The 21,606-nt window shown below is 49.9% G+C and overlaps 8 protein-coding genes across 8 annotated transcripts; 5 read left to right on the top strand and 3 right to left on the bottom strand.

The window, feature by feature from the left end:
- Positions 1-147: 147 nt before the first annotated feature.
- On the top strand, positions 148-1,881 carry LTR84_001522 (uncharacterized protein; the record flags this gene model as incomplete). The annotated part of the gene is made up of 1 exon (XM_064845146.1): positions 148-1,881. The coding sequence occupies one exon, from the start codon at positions 148-150 to the stop codon at positions 1,879-1,881; it is 1,734 nt and encodes a 577-aa protein (XP_064707404.1).
- A 1,238-nt stretch (positions 1,882-3,119) lies between these two features.
- On the top strand, positions 3,120-4,086 carry LTR84_001521 (uncharacterized protein; the record flags this gene model as incomplete). Its single annotated transcript, XM_064845145.1, has 2 exons — positions 3,120-3,523; positions 3,579-4,086. The coding sequence occupies 2 exons, from the start codon at positions 3,120-3,122 to the stop codon at positions 4,084-4,086; spliced, it is 912 nt and encodes a 303-aa protein (XP_064707403.1).
- Positions 4,087-7,821: 3,735 nt separating this feature from the next.
- On the top strand, positions 7,822-8,403 carry LTR84_001520 (uncharacterized protein; the record flags this gene model as incomplete). The annotated part of the gene is made up of 1 exon (XM_064845144.1): positions 7,822-8,403. The coding sequence occupies one exon, from the start codon at positions 7,822-7,824 to the stop codon at positions 8,401-8,403; it is 582 nt and encodes a 193-aa protein (XP_064707402.1).
- A 3,269-nt stretch (positions 8,404-11,672) lies between these two features.
- LTR84_001519 (uncharacterized protein) lies at positions 11,673-12,855 on the bottom strand (the record flags this gene model as incomplete). Its single annotated transcript, XM_064845143.1, has 2 exons — positions 11,673-12,448; positions 12,531-12,855. The coding sequence occupies 2 exons, from the start codon at positions 12,853-12,855 to the stop codon at positions 11,673-11,675; spliced, it is 1,101 nt and encodes a 366-aa protein (XP_064707401.1).
- Positions 12,856-14,245: 1,390 nt separating this feature from the next.
- Positions 14,246-14,533, top strand: LTR84_001518 (uncharacterized protein; the record flags this gene model as incomplete). Its single annotated transcript, XM_064845142.1, has 2 exons — positions 14,246-14,457; positions 14,509-14,533. 2 exons carry the CDS (start codon positions 14,246-14,248, stop codon positions 14,531-14,533), a joined length of 237 nt encoding a protein of 78 aa, XP_064707400.1.
- Positions 14,534-14,745: 212 nt separating this feature from the next.
- On the bottom strand, positions 14,746-16,023 carry LTR84_001517 (uncharacterized protein; the record flags this gene model as incomplete). Its single annotated transcript, XM_064845141.1, has 1 exon — positions 14,746-16,023. The coding sequence occupies one exon, from the start codon at positions 16,021-16,023 to the stop codon at positions 14,746-14,748; it is 1,278 nt and encodes a 425-aa protein (XP_064707399.1).
- A 357-nt stretch (positions 16,024-16,380) lies between these two features.
- Positions 16,381-17,859, bottom strand: LTR84_001516 (uncharacterized protein; the record flags this gene model as incomplete). The annotated part of the gene is made up of 1 exon (XM_064845140.1): positions 16,381-17,859. One exon carries the CDS (start codon positions 17,857-17,859, stop codon positions 16,381-16,383), a length of 1,479 nt encoding a protein of 492 aa, XP_064707398.1.
- Positions 17,860-19,037: 1,178 nt separating this feature from the next.
- Positions 19,038-21,433, top strand: LTR84_001515 (uncharacterized protein; the record flags this gene model as incomplete). The annotated part of the gene is made up of 7 exons (XM_064845139.1): positions 19,038-19,100; positions 19,569-19,660; positions 19,713-19,775; positions 19,846-20,065; positions 20,123-20,283; positions 20,327-21,245; positions 21,305-21,433. The coding sequence occupies 7 exons, from the start codon at positions 19,038-19,040 to the stop codon at positions 21,431-21,433; spliced, it is 1,647 nt and encodes a 548-aa protein (XP_064707397.1).
- Positions 21,434-21,606: the final 173 nt, after the last annotated feature.

Below are 21,606 nucleotides of genomic sequence, written 5' to 3'. Positions count from 1 at the left end.
CTTTTTCCACGAAAAGGTACCTGACCAAGGAATTGTGAGCAGTATTTTCCCCTCACCTTAGATTTCCTATCTCGAGATACGCTCTCGAACCGCAACTTTGACATACCATACCAAACCATTTTTCTACTCACGCCTCCTTCTCAAACCATGAGTGACGATTCCAACGGGGCGCCAACGCCTGGCTCCCCCGAACAATATGCCATTGGAATCTCCTTTGGCAATTCTTACAGTTCAATAGCCCACATTTCTCGTGAAGGCAAAGTCGAAGTCATTGCCAATGAGGAGGGCGACCGACAAATTCCTTCCATCCTCTCCTACATTGACGGCGAAGAGTTCCACGGGACCCAGGCCAAGTCGCAGTTGGTTCGAAACAGCAAAAACACTGTTGCATACTTCAGAGATTACATTGGCAAAGAATACAAGTCGATAGACCCCACCCCTTGTCACGCATCAGCACATCCGATCGAAGACAAGGGTGTCATTGCATTCTCTGTTCAGGATACCGAAAGCGAAACACCCAACAATGTCACGGTGCCAGAATTCGCAACCCGTCATTTACGCAGACTGAAGAACTCGGCGACGGACTTCTCTGGAAAGGCTGTGACTGCTGCCGTGGTCGCCGTCCCAACCGACACCAACGAAGAACAAAAGTCAGCCATTGCAAAGGCTGCCGCAAACACCCAAGTCGAGATATTACAGTACATCCCAGAACCCATTGCAGCCTTGTTGGCATATGACTCTCGCTCCACAGAGCCTGCTGCTGACAAGGTAGTCCTTGTCGCTGACTTTGGCGGAAACCGATCTGACGCCGCAGTAATTGCATCCAGAGGTGGCATGTACAGTATTCTGGCTACCGCTCACGACTACGAGTTGGGGGGGACACTACTAGACCAGGTCTTGGTTGATCATTTTGCGAAAGAGTTTGAAAAGAAACATAAGTCTGACCCTCGGAAGAATGAAAGAAGTTTGGCCAAACTGAAGCTGGAGGCTGAGTCTGTAAAGAAAGCCCTCAGCCAGAGCAACAGCGCCACCTTCAGTGTTGAAAGTCTCGCAGATGGTGTCGATTTCAGATCCACCATCAACAGGAGTCGTTACGAGATCCTAGCGCTCAAGGTCTTTGGCAGATTTACTCGCCTCGTCGAGGAAGTCATCAAGAAGGCCGAGCTGGACGTCCTTGACATCGACGAGGTCATACTCTCTGGAGGGACTTCTCACACACCCAAAATCGCCAAGAACATCGAGGGTATATTCCCTGAATCTACACAAGTACTGGCACCTGCCACGACACCTACCTCGCTGAACCCCTCAGAACTGTCGGCTCGAGGCGCCGCTCTACAAGCCTCGCTGATTCAGGAGTTCGAAAAGGAGGACATTGAACAATCCACACACGAGATGGTTACTGTCACACCCCATATCACCAAGGCCATTGGATATCAATACACTGGTCAGACCGTAGACTCGTTCACGGTCATTGTCCCCCCTGACACAGCAGCACCCGCACGGAGAACAACCGTCATCAGCGGGCTAGAAGGCGATGTCCTCATCCGCATCAGCGACGCGGAGCGAGACATCAAAGTGACGAAACCAGCACCAACGCCAAAGCCCGAAACCAACGGTGCCAAAGCAAGTGACGACGAAGACGACGATGATGAAGACGACGAGGACGACGAACCCGAAGAGATCCGGGAGAAGGTGTGGAAGGTCAAGACAGCGCTGGCCGAGTTCGTGTTCAAGGGCCTCAAGAAGGGCTCCAAGGTCGAAGTCACCGCCAACATCGATGCCGACCTCGCATTGAACCTGTCGGCTCGACAGCTCGGCGGGAAAGGCGGCGTGAGAGGCGAACTCAAGGCCCCCGAAGTGTCGCAGAATGGAAGTGCTTAGAGCGCTCTTGTATACGCAGCGACCGTCATGGCCTTGGTAGATGGAGGTCCATAGCATTGCGAGGCGCCACTGCTGCTGTTTTCACTCTTCGCACGTTCAACCGTCCTGCTTCCACGTTTCAAGTGCTCTTTTTGCTTGTGGTCCTTGATTTCATTTCCTTCTCTCCGCAATGGCGCAACGATGATCACGAAGGGAGGTGTAGAGCTAGATTAGATAGAAAAAGCGCGTGTTTTTGTTTCCTCAACACTTGTGGGGCGGCGATGGTATATACAGTCTGGTTCCTGATCGTGCTACCGCTGATACCCTAGCGTTCGAGGAATGCAATGAACGATTCCTGCATGAACACACAATACAGTTCAGGGACGAGTCAAAACTGCTTCTTCTTCTTCTTCTGCTAATACTTGTCTATGTGGTCTCTCTCTCTCACTCACTCGTACCTCATGATGATTTTACGATTGCGTCTACCCGTACATGCACCCCCAGTCAATTTACATGACCTGCTGTCGAGAAGCTTCTCGAAATAGATGGGCAAATCAATTTGCCATTGATTGTCTGTTGTAGGAGAGCCTCGATTAGATGTCTTTCGTCATACGAGTACCAAGGTGTCACTTGCTGCCTGGCTGCTGACATACAAACTACTGCCTACGAAACCCACCAAACTCCGAGGATTTTGGAGAGCGGCGAGTGGCCACGGCGGATTTTATGTTGGGTCGGCCGAAAGAGGAAGTTTAGGAGCGAGATGCGAAACAAAAGTGCGAGCATGCCTCGCTTGGTATAAATGAGGTAAGGGACAGCGGTCAGTGAGGTGGAATAGGAATGAATGTGTGCTCTTAGTTGAATACTTAAGTTTCTGAGCTGCAGTCAAACGCAAGATTACTACCAATAAGAGTCGAAGCAAATAAACAGATTCTTGTTGCTTGGGTGGTGGTGAAATTTGACCTCCAGCACAAGCTGACCATTCCGCGCTCGGTGATTGGTCAGTTGCGACACGCTTTGCACAATAGCAGAGTGAGGTTTGCTTCCTGTCACCTCGTGTCGGGTGTACAACTGCTGGATATAAGTTGTATTCACCTTTCTTTTCTGTTTCGACAACAGCAGGAACAAGCGTCATAGACATTGGGAGGCTTTTTCGTGGGTGCTTCAAGATCAAAAATTGGCCATTGCAGTTCGGTTGGTCGGGAAGGAGTCGGCAAAGGATTCACCGAACCAAAAAGTCCCGGACACAAATTTTGCCCATAATGCCAGAAAAGGACGAAAGAAACTTGAGACTGAACAGTGGTCACTCGACACCAGAGAGACAAACAAATCCCACAGCACCAGATCTGGAAGCTTGCCAACCTCTATTATCGCGGAGCTCGACCCTGCAGGGCTCCAATGGAGGTCAAGATACACCAATATTCACATCAGACAAGGGTGAGGCGCGGAGAAGATCCTGGTCACATTGGTCCTTCAGTCTCGATGCAAGAATTGTCTCCGATGCCATACTAGGACTGTCCGATGGCCTTACCGTGCCTTTCGCCCTCACGGCAGGGTTGACAGCTTTGGGGGATACCAAGTTCGTCATTTTGGGAGGCCTGGCCGAATTGATTGCTGGGGCTATATCGATGGGGCTTGGAGGATATGTCGGTGCCAAAAGCGAGGTGTAAGTCGACTGCATGGGGTGCCTGTCTTGGATGCATATACTGACAAGTGGACAGTGATTCATATGAAGCCACAGATCGCAAATGCAATAAGATGATGCTGCACGATTCCAGCACGGCAACAGACTGTGTTCAGGAGTACTTTGAACAGTTCGGCCTCTCCCCCGAAGAGACGAAAAGAGTAGCCGATCATATCAAAGCATCGACACCAATGTTCAAAGATTTCCTGATGCAGAATCATTTCCAAGCGCCCAAGCCTGATACTAGTCGACCTTACCTTTCGGCACTTACTTTGGGGATAAGTTACTTCATCGGCGGATTTGTTCCCCTAATTCCGTATTTTCTTGTGGCAAGGGACGACGTCTGGGCCGGGTTGCTGTGGTCCATTGGAGTCATGGCGGTGGTCTTACTCATTTTCGGTTATGTCAAGACTGGAGTGATCCGTGGTTGGACTGGAAGAGAGAACTACCAAGCTTGTACCGGAGGAGCGGTACAAATGCTGGTAGTGGGTGTCATTGCAGCAGGCGCTGCGGTCCTGCTTGTTCGGTTAATCAACCAGGAATGATGGCCTAGGCAGGTCTTGCATCATGATAGCGTTGTCAGCAGCCTTCGAGCGAAGGTATCATTGTACCACTAGTAACCAATATCTGGCAAATGTTCTGGAGAACGCCAGAAGGAAAAATGCAAAGTGTAAATTCAGTCACCGTCGACCCATGCGTACACGTGGTACTGGAATTTTCTTCCGACCACGCCACTTACCATTCGCGAACAGCGGTTCGTGATTGAGAGGCGACCGTACCGAGCGAGCTAGGTACCAGTCGGCGATTTACAGGCAGCGTAGCGCAATGCAACAGAATTTGACTTGGGCACGCGATCGTAGGTTCAAGGAATGTGAGTGTACTGCAGTCTGCAGATACCAAGTACCTTGGTAGAGTAAAGTGACTGGTTCATGGATGTGTGCAGCCCCATCCCGAGTCTCGCCCATGCTCGGCTGTTGACAACTAAAGAATAGAAGAAGCACTGACCTCAGAAATTCCAGCAGTATGATATGTACTCTTAGTACTACGTGAGACGGAGTATCCAACAGTATGGTCTTTGGGATGGTGGAGAAATCGGATAGACCGAGTCAGCAAAAGGTCGTTGGGTATGTGTGTGTTGAGTGAGTTGCCTCTGTGGCGGAAGAGGAAGCGTTGGAGCCCCGAGAAATGTTGGCGGTTGCCTTAGCGTTGCTTTGCCCCTCCCAGACTGACACTCACGGTCTTTTTCCTTCTTCCCACTTGACTACGACTCTCCAGTACGAGGTACCTTGGGAGATGCAACAACATTCCAACCGATGCTTCGACAAAGCACTATTCAAGATGGTACGATTCGATGTCCAATGCCATTTCACATCTCCTCGCTTGATCTGTTCGATCTGCCGGCTCGTGCAGTGAGAGAGGGCCAACGGCTTCGACTCCCTGCCTACGAAGTATGCTGGAATGCACTCCTCCTAGTTCCAGTGGTATTGGAGCCATAAGTGCTTGCTTGCTTGACCTTCCTTCGTCAGCCCACTGTCCTCTAGCCGAGTCATGAGGTACGACGACCGCATACAGTAAACTATTGATGATGAATTGCATATGTCTGGTAAGAAGTCTCCAGTTCCAACCCGATTGCCAGTGCTTTGCCCGCATCGGTGCACCTTCGGGACATCCTCAGTCATGGCCAATGGTCAAGGTACGCGCGGGCATGATACAACATACACGCACAAAACTCTCCCTGGCTTCGGCTCAGCACCCGCTTCCGCCGACTGCCTGTTTCCCTCTAGTGTCGAATTTTTCTATGCATTGTTTTGTGGGCCTTCAGATGGTCGTCAATCGCATTATCAATATGCAGCCAATGCTGTTCAGTTCGCACGAAACAACTACGGTTAATGCATCTCTATTCCTCCGACGGCCTAGTATCCTCAAATGACAGCTGTCTCAAGGCGTATTCCTGCCAAATATTCTGGAATGCAATAGTGGCACTTACTACCTACGTCATACTGTTCGGTTCAAAACTACTCGAAGACATACTATGTCGCCTTTTCGAGTCTGGGAACTTTTATGGTACTGAAGCGACGGGTACTTGATGCGTCCACGGGTCCTCTCACAGTTCAACTGTCAAGATGATTCGGTAGGATTGAAATGTTAACCGGACTTACTAGTTGGTGCCAGTCTTCCTTTTGCCCGATTGAACGTCTGTCGGACCTCTCCTGGTGCCGAGCTATCGATTTCTGTCAATTGGAAGATTTCTGATTTGTCTCGAGTCGCGGTGTAACTTTTGCGTGACTGTCGACCTTCACAGAGCAGTTGCTTTCTTCAAGAATTAGGCGACGACTCCAACAAAGTTTGGTAGTTCGGAACCATTGGCAGATGTCTACGATACTTCGGAGATGCTGAGCGATTAGCTCCTTGACTTTCTAAGAAATGTTCCCAGAAGTATTTCGGCCAATGTGCAAGAAACCTGACATTGGCGAAGTTCAAACAAGAACAAGGTCCGCAGCATTTAGCCGGGCGCATTGCTTCAGCGGCTTTTCCACCCTACTGTGCAACGTTGAGACCCTCGACTCACAACCACTTTCGAAATGATGAGATGCGTTCAAGTTGCTGCCATCTCCTCATCACTTCGGACTTGGCATATGAATGCCAGCAAGGGATGCATTAACTAGTTTGAAGCGCTCGATGATAGTCCAACGGTCATCATGCAAGCACTTCTGCATCGCTTGGGGGAGGTTGGGACCACTTGACACCTTGTCAAATGGATCCGGAGTCGCATTGTTGGCGCCCCACGAAAAGAACTTCGGACGAGGGTATTCAACTGTTATCGCAAGCATGATATATCTTACGCGGGGCACAACCCTGCGAAGTTCTCAAACTGGGATCTTTAGCTTAGATTTCGGCGGGAGCACTCTGGTCCCAGAGTTTGCCAGAACCTTTAGTGTGACAGAGTGGTGAGGAAGACCCGTAGTAAACTCTACAAAGGCACTAAGAATCTTCTCCCACTTTGAGCAGATTGATTCGTGGGAAATCTTGGTCCCAAAAAGCTGCCAGACTAGGATACAAACTTCACATGAAGGTGAATGTGTGATACTGACAACTCGAATAGACCAAATAATTTGTGGGCTTCGGATTTCGCCCGGTGACCTCAACCACAAGTACGTCCTAGCCAGTGGGTGCTGAGGGAACCTAGAAGTGCGTGAACAAAGACTACATGGCATTGCAGGGTTTGTTGAGCACATGTGTTGTAAAACCACACGCGCAAGTTGGGCATCAGACATTTGAACACGGCAGCAACTTTACAGATCTTTTCGAGCACGGATAGGCGGTTGATGAACAGAGCATCCGGCTCCGTCGACACGTGGGTAAGCACAAGCGAACAACGGCAGCCGGGAGGCTTGAGAAAGATGGTGTGCTGGTTCCTGGCGGTGCCTGAAGCCAACCCAACTCTGCTTAGCTGTCCGGCATTGACTGCGGTATTTTTCGGGTGGCTCTCTACTCAACTTCCAATCGGCGCACTTTGGTACCTGGCCATTATTGCTGGGCGTGAAAGTCCTGCCGGTGGGGCCTCTCTGGGCACCCTTCGAACCAGGATTCAGGCGGATTGACCATCCCCGCCTGCATTAGCCTTGACAGTGAGTCGCTACTGGCGTTGCGCTCCAGTCTTTATTCGATGGCCAGATCCCAGGCACATCCACCATCCGCCAGGGGTGTTGTGCCGCGTCGGCAATGATTGTTTCAACCGTTTTTTGGGTCGGGGTGGGTGAAGACCAGGGAGGGAAAACATGTCCTTCTCGTCTGCCAGTCTGCCATTCTGATCCTGGCCCTGATGGGTCATGGACTGAGTTCGATAACGGGGGTTCTCAAGGTCCGCCCTGTCCACAGTTGACAGCGCTAATGCATCTGCGAAAATCTCTGAACGATGCAGGAGTATCCATCATCTGCTCCACGGTGTAAGCAGGGCAGTTGAGTTTTCTCGCGCGGCTCGAGGTGCTGTTGTTGATGGGGACAAACACAGCTCGGTCGTGTGTTATGTTACTTAAACCACGGCCTTCCTTTGTTGTTGAGTTTCCTCTTTCTGCATCCATTCTGTCAATCCTTTTCAGCCTCATCCCCTCTCTATAACCTCGAGCAGGTCTCTGAACAGCATCATTCCTTAGCTGCAAGAACCTCTGTCGACGTAACTCCCTACACCAAAATACAGGACCACTCCTTTGTGTCCAATTCGACCAACTCATCGTCCCAAGTGACATTTAACAGTCTTACGACACTTCAAACTCATCAATATGCAATTCAAGAACATCATCTCAGGCGCAGCCGTGCTGCTTGCCTCTACCCCCGCTGTCATGGCTTTGGGCACTGCCACCGTCATCAACAACTGTGGATATCCAATCTACTATGCTTCCGTCGGTCAAAGCTACCATGCCAACATGCAACCCCTTCAGGGATCTTACTCCGAGGGTTACTCTCAACAAGGTGTTGGCATCTCTATCAAGCTGGCTCCCAATGCTACCAGCAGTGGACCCGTCTCTCAATTCGAATTCACCTGGGCGAATGGCAAGATCGCTTATGATCTCTCCAACATCGATGGCTATCCCTTCTCCGCTGGTGGCATGCAAGTGGTCCCATCCAAGCAAGGTGACTCTGCCAATCCAACTTGCGTTGTGGTTGACTGCCCTGCCGGACAAGCCGTCTGCACTGCTGCCTACAATGCCCCAGACGATGTCCGAACCATGGTCTGCGATGAGAATACCAGCCTTACTCTGACCATGTGCCCTGGTGGAAGTGCCAAGCGAAGTGTCGAGGTCAAGGGACAACACATCCGCTACCGCGTCCACGCACGTCAATTCGTCACCGACGAGGCATAAATGGTGAACAAAACAGCGATGGAACCCACCCAAGCAACCCCCTTCTGTGTCCGTCATCCTTTTTTGCGCAGCAAGTTCTGCAGCATTGTCTCTCACGCTCCGCGTCACGCTACCTGCATATACGCTCTTTTACGGCACCTCCATGAGTCGACACATGGTCATGTCAATACCCCTGCAGGATAGTAACCGATCTCAACGATCACACCTTACTTTACATCCCCACCTTCTTGTTCTACCCCACAGGACAAGTAGTATCTCTTGACGACATATCTTCCGAAACATACTCGGAAACGGGTGGTACGGCTTGGACCGCGAGCTCCTTCTGGAGACTAGTGGTGCCAATGAATGAAATCCAACAATAGAACGAACCTTATGATAACAGCAATCAACAAGCAAAGGCGATTGCGATGGACAGCAACAACGTTATGACGGTCGAAACGAAGCCCAGCGCGTGGCGTAGGATGGAACCGCAAAGTTTTCTTCTTTTTTTTGACCTTTGTCAACTTCTCACTCAAGTTCCCTTTCCTCACGATGACGTGGAATTTTTTGGGTTCGAGCAGGTTATCAGGCCTTGCCTACGGCCCTTGTCCCGTTCTTATCGACATGGCATAAGTGCCTCGGCCAAAATTATGTGCTAGGGGGTGATCACTCTTATCAACCATGTGCAGATGCGTGAGGAGGAACTTTATTTTTTCCCATTTTTTACCTTTTAGCTTTCGCGAGCAAAACGCAGATAGACTTCGATTCTTGATACCAGACGATCTAGGGGAAAATCATATCCATTTACAAAAACGCACTTGGTTTTCTATTCCGTACACAAGCTCCCGTAGCAACAGCGAGCTTGACGTGAAAATGCAGTACGCGCATAGCACAGACGCAGAGACGACGTCGAGGTGATGACGACGTCAAACTCTGAGGTGGGTGTGGCGCCCAGACCATTTGGTGCCCCTAACCCCTTGCCGTAGCGCTATTCGCCGGTGCCCCTTGCATAAGCCTCGCCGAACGACGGATCCACGGGCGAGGCGCACTCTCCCCTAAAGATGGCTATGCAAGGGCTGACCTGAACCTGAACCCCGTGGCTGAACCTTGCTTTTGTGATGAAACCGGGGAGGCTGAAGGCAAAAGACAAGATCCTGCGTCTCCGGCCAGGCGGCTGCTGGACGAGGCCGCCTTCGGTCTGTTTCGAAATCGCACAGATAAAAAGATAATCAACAATAATAAATTGCTGGGTACACCGTAGCGTGCGGGAATGGCATATTGGGAAGCCACAGCCGTAACAAGTGAGCTACGGACTCGGATAAGGATTGTGGGCACTGTGCTTGGGGAAACCAGGCTGATGGCCGCCGGTTGACCCTCCTTGCAAGCGAGCGACAGGGACGCCCGCCCAGAAAAACCCATGGGAAAGGATCACGGTTGAAACAACCTAGCCCCTACCCGCGAAATGCTGATGCCCCTGGGCCTATTCTTCCCTGCCTGAAGGAATAAGCATCAGAGGGAGGTGCTCGTAGGCGCGCGTGAAGTCCTCTGCCCCGGGGGGCCACCAGTGCCTGGAGACCGCAATCTAGAGAAAGGCTGAGGCGTGTTCTGCTTCGAAACGCGCCGTGCGGATTACGCTGGCATGGGTATGGCTGTTTCCTACGAGTACGGATACTGGTACAACGTTCGGGGTCTCTGCCCTAGGCCAGGAGGCCTGGTGAGCACTGAGCACGGAGTATCGGCGTACGGAGTACGAGGTACACAACGGAGCATGATTGTGTGATGATATCGAGATTGGAGAACTGGGCGCCCGCCCAACAATTGTTGTGCTCAGTCCTACTCAAAAGCATTCTCTCCAGACGGCTCTTGGGTTTCCCAAATTGTCCATTCGGACAGAGTGTGAGCGAAATGTTCATCCTGCGTAGATCTCCCGCGATGGCCTGGACTATGTGATCGCCAGGTCTTGAGATTGGCAAATCCGTCGATCACCTTCTGGGTTTGCACTTTGATCCTCGATGCCACGGCTGAATTATCCTGGAATCTCGTGGAGCGAACGAAACCATCACATGGCGGACTGGGAAGCCTTTTCCATCTTGTCGAGTCGTCATCCAACCAGTTCCCATGTCATAGCCTTTATACATAGTGCAGGGCCATTTGATAGATGATTGATCGACATCAAATGAAGTCCCAAGACAATAGCACCATGCAAGGGTTGTGGCTTGCAATATGTTTGTTCTCTGCAACATTCATGAGATCTCAAATTTCGCTGCGGACCTCCTTCGGGCGCGATTCGGTCAAAAAGAGAATACAAACAGGCTGGCTGGCAAAAATACTGGGAATCGCCAGCGTGCCGAGCCTTTTCCCCCGGTATTCAAGGTTTCTGACAACTAATGAATATTGCGGGAGATCCGTAGATGAGCGAGTCAACTAAAGTACGTATATCTCGTACGTCTACGGATATCTATACGAGGCTTCAAAGTTTCAGGAATGCAATAGTCGAAGGCAGTCAATCTCTCAACGATTTTGACAGATCACCATGAGCGTAACTGTGATCACTGTGTGAGAGAGTGTGTGTGGGATTGCTCGTAAACGATTTGGTCTTGCTCCAGATTGCTCTCCATCAGTTTCTCGAATTGATGGGGCCGGAAACTGATTGATTGCTGTTATGTTTGCTTACTGGACAGCCTGGGCTATGGATAAGTCATGCGTGGCGACCTGGTATTCTAGCAATGTATTGAGTGTCGTCATGAGACTGAGACATGCATGTGAATACGGAGCACACCCACTTCTCATCCCAAGGTCCACCCCGGTCTCCCACTACGGAGTGGAGGCATCTCAAGCATCATGGTTGTGTGTTTCCGAAGCCTTCTAATTGGTCTTATTGTTCCTTGTTGTTATGAGCAGAGACTCAACGGTCTTTATCGGTTACTGCCTAGAACCTGTTGATCGTAATGTCCAACGTTACCAGGGCGGTAAGGAGCCGCAATGGTCTAGTGTCTGTCAGGCGAGTGGCTGAAGCTCCAATGGGCGAGTAGCCACAGGTAGGATTGTAGAGTCCATCGCTGGGCGTGCAGGTATGCCCCTACGTCTTCGGGGAAAGCTCGCCCGAGATATCCTTTCAATAGGCTTGGTTGGATCACCCGCTTCGACGAAGTCCTAGACCTCTTCAGTCATTCTTCCTCCGCAGATGGCGTGCAGGAAGTATTTCGACACCTGACACAAATCCATGATGACCAAACGCTTCGATGGACAGAAAAATGTGAATTGAGGCCACTATCCCAAATGGCAAGGCGTCAAACGATGTTGACTGTCTGCAAAGACAATGGCACTTCCACCCGCAGCAAGTTGTCCTCGTCAAATGAGTGACTGGGAATATGAGCAATGCCCAACCGCTCATAATCAACCAGATTCCTAGAGACTGTTAGGATCAATGCTTCTACATAACGACCAGAAGATCCGGTTTCAAGACCTCGAAGGAAGAGGCATTTAACGGTTCCACCAATTTGCGACTCCACGATTTGTACATCGGCCACTAGAAATGCCTGTAATTCTGAGATGAGTTGTATCATTGGGTGACCATTCAGGGGGTCTCGAACAATAACACCATCGATAGCAGGTGAGTGAATCCTCATGAACCCGGACTGCAGAACAATCGCGCCGTGCGGATCAGTAGTGGCTGGTGCACAATATGCTTCTTCCAAGACCGCCTTAAATTCACTGTTGTGCTGTATAGCATCATTGCGAGTTAGACGGCCTTGGAAGGAGGCCCAAGACCAGCTCGGTGCGACATACTCGGTTGATTTTCGACCTTGCTTCACTTCCCACAGCAGCATCCCCAATGCAAAGTTTGACCACAATCCTGCCAGGTAATCCCCGAGGCATTCCGATTGAAAGCGGTGTGCAAGACCAGACAGCGCCGAAAGGCGATCTTTGTCCTTTGATATATGTCGATTTTGATAGGACAAGGCCAGTTCGTCCCATCGATTGGCTCGTTCAACCGCTGTCAATAGCTCTAGACTTGAAAGATCGTATCGTTTTCTCGAAGTGACAGCGTTCGTTGCTTCAAGATCTACGAGGTTGAGAATAGTCAGCACTGTGCGAACTGGACCAGAGAAAAGCACCATTTGGTATTAATGCTTGGAAGCACTTACGACCGCATTCACATGCACAAGTACTTGCACATTCCCAAATGACTTCTCCAGCAGCAAAATGGACCAATCTTGTGGCTAGAAGTCGCTCCTGCAAAGTCCAAGCACGACGGAAGACAGGCCATTGCTGCTCCAAAGTCGGATCTCCTAGAATGTTGCCGTGCGTGGTGGGTTCTTGGACCAAAAGATGAGTTGGATCATTAGGATATTTCTGAAGTTTGTTCTTGAAAGTTCGGGAGCCAGACCTTTCGTTCAAAAAGCCAAAGCCGACATGATTTGCGTTGGCTGCCGATATGACGAGAATCGCCTCACTGTAAATGTCTGCCATTCGAGCAGCCTCAGAGTTCCAGTCATTTACATCGTCTTGCGTGATGCACAGTGCATCTATCCAGATGTACCTGTAACCTACAGCTCGGACGAAGTCGACCGCATCACGATACGTCGCTGGGAGTGAATGCCAGGGTATATTTCTCAGATGCTGCTCATAGTTGGATGACTTTGTGATGATATGTTCTGATTGACCCCAGCAGTACGAAAGAGCTAAATAAGGAATGCACTTTCCTTTGAAGTCGTCCACCAACCGGACCTGGTTTTGGTTATTTCCAATGCAAATAAGCCGCTTGGGCATTGACAGAGGAGTTCCATTGGCAGCAGTGTTACAGAGACTTGGACTGTGATCCTTGAGGCAGCTTTGAAGCCATGAACGAGGTCTGAAAATGCTCTGCCTTGGCTCACTGGGAAGCTGATAACCTACATTCATTGTCGACCAGGGCAACTGGAGGCCTAGAGTCAAGGGTCAGTTCTGGATGCCATTTCGCGGTGGAGGACGACTAACTTTTGCTAGGCACAGAGACCTGCAAATCATATTGTCTTGGAATGGGTGCTCCTGGAGCCGGAAGCCAGGAAAACGTCAAAACCAAAGGATATTTTGCATCAAAAGGAATGCAGATTTCCACTTTGGCTTGATATATCGTGTTCATCCCGTGAGACTTAGTCCGGGCCAGCCAGCGGAAAATATCAAAGACGATGACACAAAGCTGGCATTCTCTACTCGCAGAGAACTTCAAGTCGTTCAAGGGAATAGGGAGGCTGTGATAGTCACTGTATTGAAAGTATCTCTTGAACATTTTATGTCTCGAAGGGCCTCCCTTCCAGTAGATGATCTTGTTCCTGTCAAGATTATGACATACTGGGCAGGACCTGACATCTTTCTCCGACGCCCCAAAAGCCAAAGGGGTGGAAACGCGTGAAACAGACATTCAAGATGGAAACGAAGCGCAATAATAAGTGCGAGCGAAATGAGGTATGAACGCTACATGATTAACCCCAACATCAAGCGCAAACAAGCTAGATATTCAAGTCGAGCAACTTAGCAAATAACAAAGGATTTCGTGAAACGTCTTGAGTCCAACATGTCCAGCTGTCTTACTCGATATTTGATACACAGCCCAAGCCAACCACAATATGGACAGAACTAGACTGCCTGAGGATAAGCCTCGGCAATATTCCGTGGTTCGCCAAGCCCGAGGATTGCATCAAGTCACGTGAGAGGAAAGGAATATTCCAGTGCAAAGCGGAGGAGCGTCTTTCAAATCATCAATCACAATTCATTCATTATCTGACACTCAGCCCATCCGTTATTGTCTCTTTTCGTCCCTCCAACGTATCACAACTACTAGCCAACGATAAAACACCTCTACAGTCGCCACATTTCCATCATGTCGTCCCAAAGAGAATCATACCAATTGCCATCGCAGTCTACCAATTATACCGCCTTCGCAACGGGTTACGCCGCAGGTGAAGGCTCGAGCGGTCCCACTGTTCAATATGTGTGCGGTGAATGCGCAGCCAAAGTCAGTCTAGCAAAAGGTGATGCCATTCGATGCAGCATGTGCGGTCACCGAGTCCTTTACAAGGAGAGAACCAAGAGGTATGCGGTCAGACTCCAGGCGTGATGGCGATAATGCTGACTCGTATGCAGAATGGTTCAGGTCGAATGTCGATAGCTTGCTGGCGCACATCTATCTTGAAGGAGAAGTTGAATAGGCGTCCCAGGGAGGATTGGAGAAGCTCTTTTTTTCCAGCATGAAGACAGCGACGGCGTTCTGGGTTTGACCATCGATGGCACCTTGTGATGATTACTTGAAAAATGCCAGTGACATTAGAGGCCTGGGTCGCGAAATAAATGGCTTGTTTTTCCCAAAAGATGCTATCCAATCTACAATCTGTTGGTGAACTCTATGAACTTTTCAAATTCTGCGAGCGCCCGCCCGCTCTCTATGCACCACCTGGCCTTTTTCACACCTTCTTTCCATCTCAAGCCAGCAGGGCCAGCCTCCTTGATGACCTCTCCACTTTCGCATGTGTCTGAATCGCAGGCGCCACTCACCACGAGCAGTGCTGCAATGTTCATGAGGACAAAATGCAGGATGGGATCATCCTTATTTCTCTCGTTCCGAAGAATGCTCATCAAGACTGCCGCGTTCTGCTTGGGAAGCTTGCCGCCGCCTACCTCTGAGAGTGGATGCGATGGCAAGCCGAAGTCTTCCGGTCCAACCTCAAAATTCTCTACCTTCACGAGGTATCTAGGAGTGCTCTCGTCGTCGCTACTGTCATCATCATCATCATCTTCGTCGTTGAGGTCGCCCTGATATTTTGGGTTGGGCGATTCTCGCAGCAACCAGCAATTCGTTTTTCCGGCACAACTAATTTCATCGAGATCTTCTTGGCCGCACACCACCAGTGCCTTTCTCGCGCCGGACAGCAACAAAGCCTGTGCGAATACTGGACCGAGCTCTTGATAGGCGACACCAACGAGGCGGGCCTCGATATGTTGCTCGACGGGATTGGCAAGAGGCCCCATTAGGTTGAAGATGGTTCGCAAGCCCAACTCCCTTCTGACTGTTGCGGCGTATTTCATGCCTGGGTGGAAATTGGGAGCGTAGAGGAAGGTGTAGTTGGTATGCTCATATGCTTCTGGAAGGCTCTCTGCGGTCAGTGCCTCAATCTTGGGCGAGACGGGGGAGATGGCGTTGAGCACATCTGCAGACCCGGACATGGATGTTTGTGCGCGATTGCCATGCTTTGCCATCATTAGGATTGGGGCAGCGATGATGGAAGAGGTAGTCGAGATATTGAACGTCGAATGTGAATCTCCCCCTGTGCCGACGATGTCACAGAGACCTCCTCGATATGATCCAAGTCCTCGTTTCCTCTTCTTGACCACCGTTCGTAGGGCTTTGCTATTGACCTGTATTGCGGCATTGCGCATGCTTTCGGCACATTTTGCGATGACATCTGGATGCCTATCTCGTCCCGTGGAGTGGAGTAAGGTCAGCAATGCGGCGGTTTGTGTGCCATTTAATTCATTCTCAAAAGTCCGAGAGAATGCAAGCGCGATGTCTTCGGCTTTGACGGTGTTGTCAAGCGGTGGAGGGGCAGAGAGCTTTTTGAGGAGAGGAGCTATGGAAACGTATCGAGGTGGAGGGTCGGCCATTTTGGGGACACGAGGCTCTTGCTATATAGTGCAGATCAGAGACAAGGAGAAGAATCTGCTATCGACATCAGAGTGTCAAAACGGGCAGGGTCAAGCTCAAGCTTATATCTGCGGTGAACACGAATGAGTCAAATTTCAGACAGTCTTACCCCACTGGCAATTGATGCGGGGGAATTTATTACCAGGCGAGCGTTCCTGGATCGATCCTGCTAGTGAAATGCCAAGGCTTTATTCTCGACGCTAGCCTTGGCCGCGGGCACTAAACTCTACTAGCTCAAACGTCGATATGAGCCAATTAGGCAGCACATCCACCTGAGGTTCTTCACTATCTCAATTCATTTTCTTTTATCAATAATGCTACATCTTGTTCTGCAGCTGTGATTCTAGATCGTGGTCAGTCGTCAGGGGTACTCTTCGCAAGTTTCTCGAGCTCGCTGTGCCTTCCATGAGTTTATTCACAACCTCGGTGTCATCTTTGCTATGCCGCCATCGCCATTTCTGAACCAGCTCCCTTTCGAGGCCGATGCCCCCAAGGATGTCAACGACCCAGTTGCCAATAATCGGCAAGTACTTGAAGGCATGGCCACTCCCGCCCGTGGCTACCAGAACCGAGCTCTGGCCAGGGAGCCGATCAATAACGAAGTGGTTGTCGAACGAATCCGTGTACCAGCAGAGCCTTGAGAACGAGACATTGATGCCCTCGGCTGCCAGTTCTGGGAGGTATTCTTTCACGAAAGCCTTCATGACTCTCATCGCCTGCTTCGGTATCTGAGTTAGCTGCTCGTTTTCAGTATATCTGGTGATAGGTACGCTCCTTTCGGACCCATCTGCTTGTTGCTGCGGATTCGTATACTTTGTCCCCCTATAACCGATCTTCATGTAACCTTGTTCATCACGCGCAAACCCGTACAGACCGCCCTCCGGACCATCTCTTACCCTGTAGGTCCATGTTGGAAAATTTTCAGGCGCAAATCGACCGAAAAGTGGAGAGTCGGGAGGTATTCTCAGATGGATGACCGAGCCAGCTGTGGTCTCACAAAGCCCGTCCAGTTGCGGTATCAACCCAGGAGACCAGCCACCACAAGCTATAACAACGATTTTCGCAAAGTGTGTTTTGCCGTCTCGAGTTCGGATGCCGTTGACCTTCTCTGCTGAGTCATATGAGAACGACTCAAATTCACCTTTCCCTAACCCGAGCACAAATTGAACACCATATGTTTTTGCCCTGTGAAGTGCAACTCTGCATGCCTTGTCTGCCACCGCGGTTCCTCCCGTCGTATCGAAAACACCAATATATGACTTGCCTTTCGTTTTGCAATCAAAAGGATCGATGCCATACGAGATATTCTTCTTTTTGGCGAGAGCAATATGTTCTTCATTTCCAGTAATCAATTGTGTATTCGGGATTCCTGCCTTCTCCAGGTTGTGAACGGAAGCAAGTTCAAAGGGTGGCAATTCTGCTTGGTTGGTAAACGATAGATTGCCATTGTTGATGAAAACCCTGTCTGAAGTTTTCATGCCCTCCGGGACACAGGATCCATTTTCCAGTTCATTGTTCCAAATTCGCCAGGCTTGCAACGCTTCAGTCGAAAGATCTTGATACTCAGTCTGTTCGCCGTAAGCAGATCTGATGATCTTGTTGAAATCAGCCGACGCCGCGTCACATCCCTTCAGATATGAATACTGCGCTTCGTCATATTGTTGCTTGTCGAAAACAGCCACGTTCCGAAAGCCTCGACGGCCAAGGTGTAAAGAGGTGCTTAGTCCAAACACGCCTGCGCCTACTATGATTACGGGTACATCTGCATCATTAATTTTGGGGTTGAAACTCGCCATCAATGCCGCTTCTTTGATTTGTGATATTGCTTTGTGTAGATGCGCGGACTTGGTCGTGCGAATAAACGATAATCACCGTCCAATATAAGTGTGCCTTCTAAATGACGACATCCCTGCAGCATTTCTTTTACAACCTTACTTGCAGCTGAGTACCTACTTAGGTACAGTAGTGTGGCCCAATCCATCCGATCTCCCAAATTGACCCTGTTTCTTTACCCTTTCCTCCCCACCAAGTTCTTCGAATTCTTTCAGGACATTATCATCGAGGTCTACCTTGTTACCTAATCAAGAATTGTCTTCACCCGAAGGTCCACAACGGTGATATTGTCGTGGTTGAACAACATGAAACGTTTCAGGACATTTATCTGATGATAAGCCTCGTGATGATCAGCCCACTACATCCACCAGCTCCTACTGGTCAGAGACTCAGAGCTGGGCAATACTTTGTCGGGTCGTGGGAACTGTGGTGCAAAGATGTCCTCTGCCTATTCCGATAGGAGAACTTTATGAGTGCCTCATGGGTGCGTTCTCCTGATCAGTTTCATGGAGAAGGCTTTCACGGGCCTATCAGACTTGCCAGTTCTGTGTCAGTGGTGTCCACCTCCGTGCCTCGGGACCCATATGGGTCTCTGGATTGCTAGATGCACAAGCGCAAAGAGCCTTCCCACCTCTCATACTCAAGCCGCCCCACAGCGGTATTGTCGCATGTGTGTTCCAGATTGTGGGGTAAGTCTCCGACCTCGAAGATCATAAGATGTGGTACAGAGTACTGTCGACGGACAGCACAGTATGGAGGAGTCAGAGCATTGGTGTCGGCGACCCACACCGCGCAACATCTATCGCCTTCCCAGGTGTCTTCTAGAATCTCCATGGTCCTCACAGGACACCATCGGCAGTTGGTCCAAGTGTTGCTTCAAATCGGGGCAGAGAGGGTTCGCATTCTTCATACAACATCTTTATTTGCACGCACCGCAACTGTCATCTGGATTGGGCGAACCAGAGGCCAAGGCAATCTCACGAGCTTCACCCAGAGATACCTTGTATCTCTTCGTATGCTAGAGATATGAAATTTATCTTGATGCTTTGACTTATCTATTGCTCGTGGCCTCACCCCCTGTACGTGAAACAGCAGATTGTTCATTGCCTCCCAACAACATACGCAACTGTATGGAGCCACAATGCCTTGGCAAACCTGGTATGGAGTTCTGCGAAATGCTATACGTGGTATAGGTGGACTATTGGTCCAAGCTCAAGCGTCTCAAAGCCACTCCTGAAATTGACATCCGTGTCTGGATTTGTTCCAGGTTTTGTAATATTCAACCTTCGGTAGATGATGTCTATCAAAACGAGTGTACAAAAACCGTGGGAGGCTGCCCTACGGTATGACATCCATTGACCTGAGGGATTGTATTCATATCGTACTCGAGCTGGTCTCTGAGCTTCATTACCTGTTCATCTCAGATTCCATGGGCTGGGCTCCAACTCAATTCATCCTCACTGGAAGGTCATATCTTTTCTTTGCCACCAGAGAGTCACAGATACGAAGGTGATTCATCGAGCTATTAATCTACATCGATGGCTTTCGGAATCTAGAGGATCACACCCTGTCACAGGTCCCAGGAACTGTGATCTTGACAGAATCAGGCGCAAATAGGGTCCAGGGTAATTCGCCAACCTCGCTTGCAAAGTTCAGCCTACTCACAATCTAGTCAGATGCTTACACGGACGGCAATGTCAAGAAGATCGGAGATATCACTTTGGTACCACAGCCTAACGACAGTCCGCATGATCCTTTGAACTGGTGGGTTATGTGACGCAAGATTTCGTGGATTGTGGAATAACGAATGGATCAGGCCGTCGCTCACGAAGAATGTCCTCTTGATGGTGATTGCCCTAGCATCCGGTGTCACAGTTTCGTAAGTATTCCACTTTTCGATACGGACATGTGTCTTGGGTTTGAGCAGTTCTGACTCGATGGATCCACAGCTTGGGCCCTATGATCTCCCCTGGATTACCGCTCCTGGCCATGGAATACCAGAAGAGCCTCGATGTGATATCTACATACCTAGTTGGACTATTCATACTCTGGACAGGTGCATTTACGTTCTTCACCTCGGCAGCAGCTTCAGTCTGGGGCAAAAGAGTGGTGTTTGTTCTTTCCGCGGCCGCTTTACTTGCGCTCAATGCCTGGGGAGCATTTGTGAAGGTCTGAACTTCACAAGGTGCCACATATCTTGTTCCTATTTGCTGACATTAAATGCAGTCCTTCGAAGAGTTCGTTGTCATGCGGTTGCTTCAAGGCTTCGCGTCGGCACCGTTCGAAACGCTTGTAACCTCTACCATTCAAGACCTCTTCTTCGTACATGAGCGCGGCGGAAAACTAGCCATCTGGGGGCTGATGTTGACATCTGGAGTTCTCCTAGGGTATGCTGCCATTCTGTCTCGGATTGAAACTAAGACTTGATAGACAAGTTATCTCCGGAGTTATCATTGAACGACTTGGTGTGAAATACACCTTTGGTATTAGTGCCTTGATCTTCATCCCTCTACTCATCGCAACGTTCTTCTTTGTGCCAGAGACGGTCTACCATCGAGGAGAAGTGCTCAAAACAGTCGAACTTGCTGATGGGGAGAAAAATCAGACCACGATCACCATTAGATCCGCTGAGTTTGGTAACTCACAATCATCCAAATACGCTGTGTTTCGCGGCCGAGTCTCCAATGAGAGCTTTTTTAAGCAGCTGATCAAGCCATTCCCCCTATTCGTCTGTCCCGCAGTAGTGTTTGGCAGCTTCATCTATGGAAGCTTCTTTACCTGGCTTGTGGCATTGTCCGTCTTATCTGTCCCTATGTTCTCTGCACCACCATACAATCTGACGCCATCACAAGTTGGTTTGACAAATCTGCCACTACTCGCCACTGGACTTTTGGGAGCTCCAGCTTCTGGTTGGATGGCGGATAAGGTCATACGCTCAATGGCCAAACGAAATAATGGCGTCTACGAGCCCGAATTTCGACTCACTCTCATGGCCATTGGGGCACTTTTGTCTACAATTGGATTTTTCGGTCTTGGAGCGACAATTGATGCGGGCGCGCCCATTGCTTGGCCATTGACATTCATTTCCCTCCACTCTCTCGCCATTCCATTCGCAAGTCAGGCCGCCTACACTTATGTGGTTGACTGTCATCCTGACGATGCCAATCAAGCTTTTGTAACCATTGGACTTGTGAAGTCTCTGCTCGCTTTTCTCGCAACCACGTCTGTGAATGGCTGGTTCCAAGCTCAAGGGGCGAAAACAGTGTTCTGGTCGATTGGAGGCTTGAACCTGGGATTATGTGCTTTGACAATCCCCATGTACATTTTTGGTAAGAGATTTCGAGGACTGGTAAGTGTCAGATTCCGCATCACGAAGGCTTGCGTTATGAAATTGACTGCCGGTTTTAGGTTGCCCGCAAGATCTCGACTAGGATGTCGAACCAGTGTGTGGTTCTGGCAAAAAGGCGAACCTTTCAAACGCCTAAACCCCAAAGTTCTGTGGTTGATACGACCGTGGAGCCGTTGAGCTTGCCATGACATGTCGTGAACAAGGCGCTGAGCGCCCTCGCCCGCAGTCACAGCTGACATCGAATTAGAACGGAGTGGAATTTTCAGTTGGGATACGATTGTTAGCGGGTGTCACAAGATAAGGAGGGGTATTCGCGTCGTGTTTCGATTTGAGATGGTCTGCTCCAACAGGTTCTTTGCTA

Source organism: Exophiala bonariae (assembly GCF_035927105.1).
Source record: "Exophiala bonariae strain CCFEE 5792 chromosome Unknown scaffold_10, whole genome shotgun sequence".
Classification (NCBI taxonomy): Eukaryota; Fungi; Ascomycota; class Eurotiomycetes; order Chaetothyriales; family Herpotrichiellaceae; genus Exophiala; species Exophiala bonariae.
This window is presented reverse-complemented; position numbering and strand designations above follow the sequence as displayed.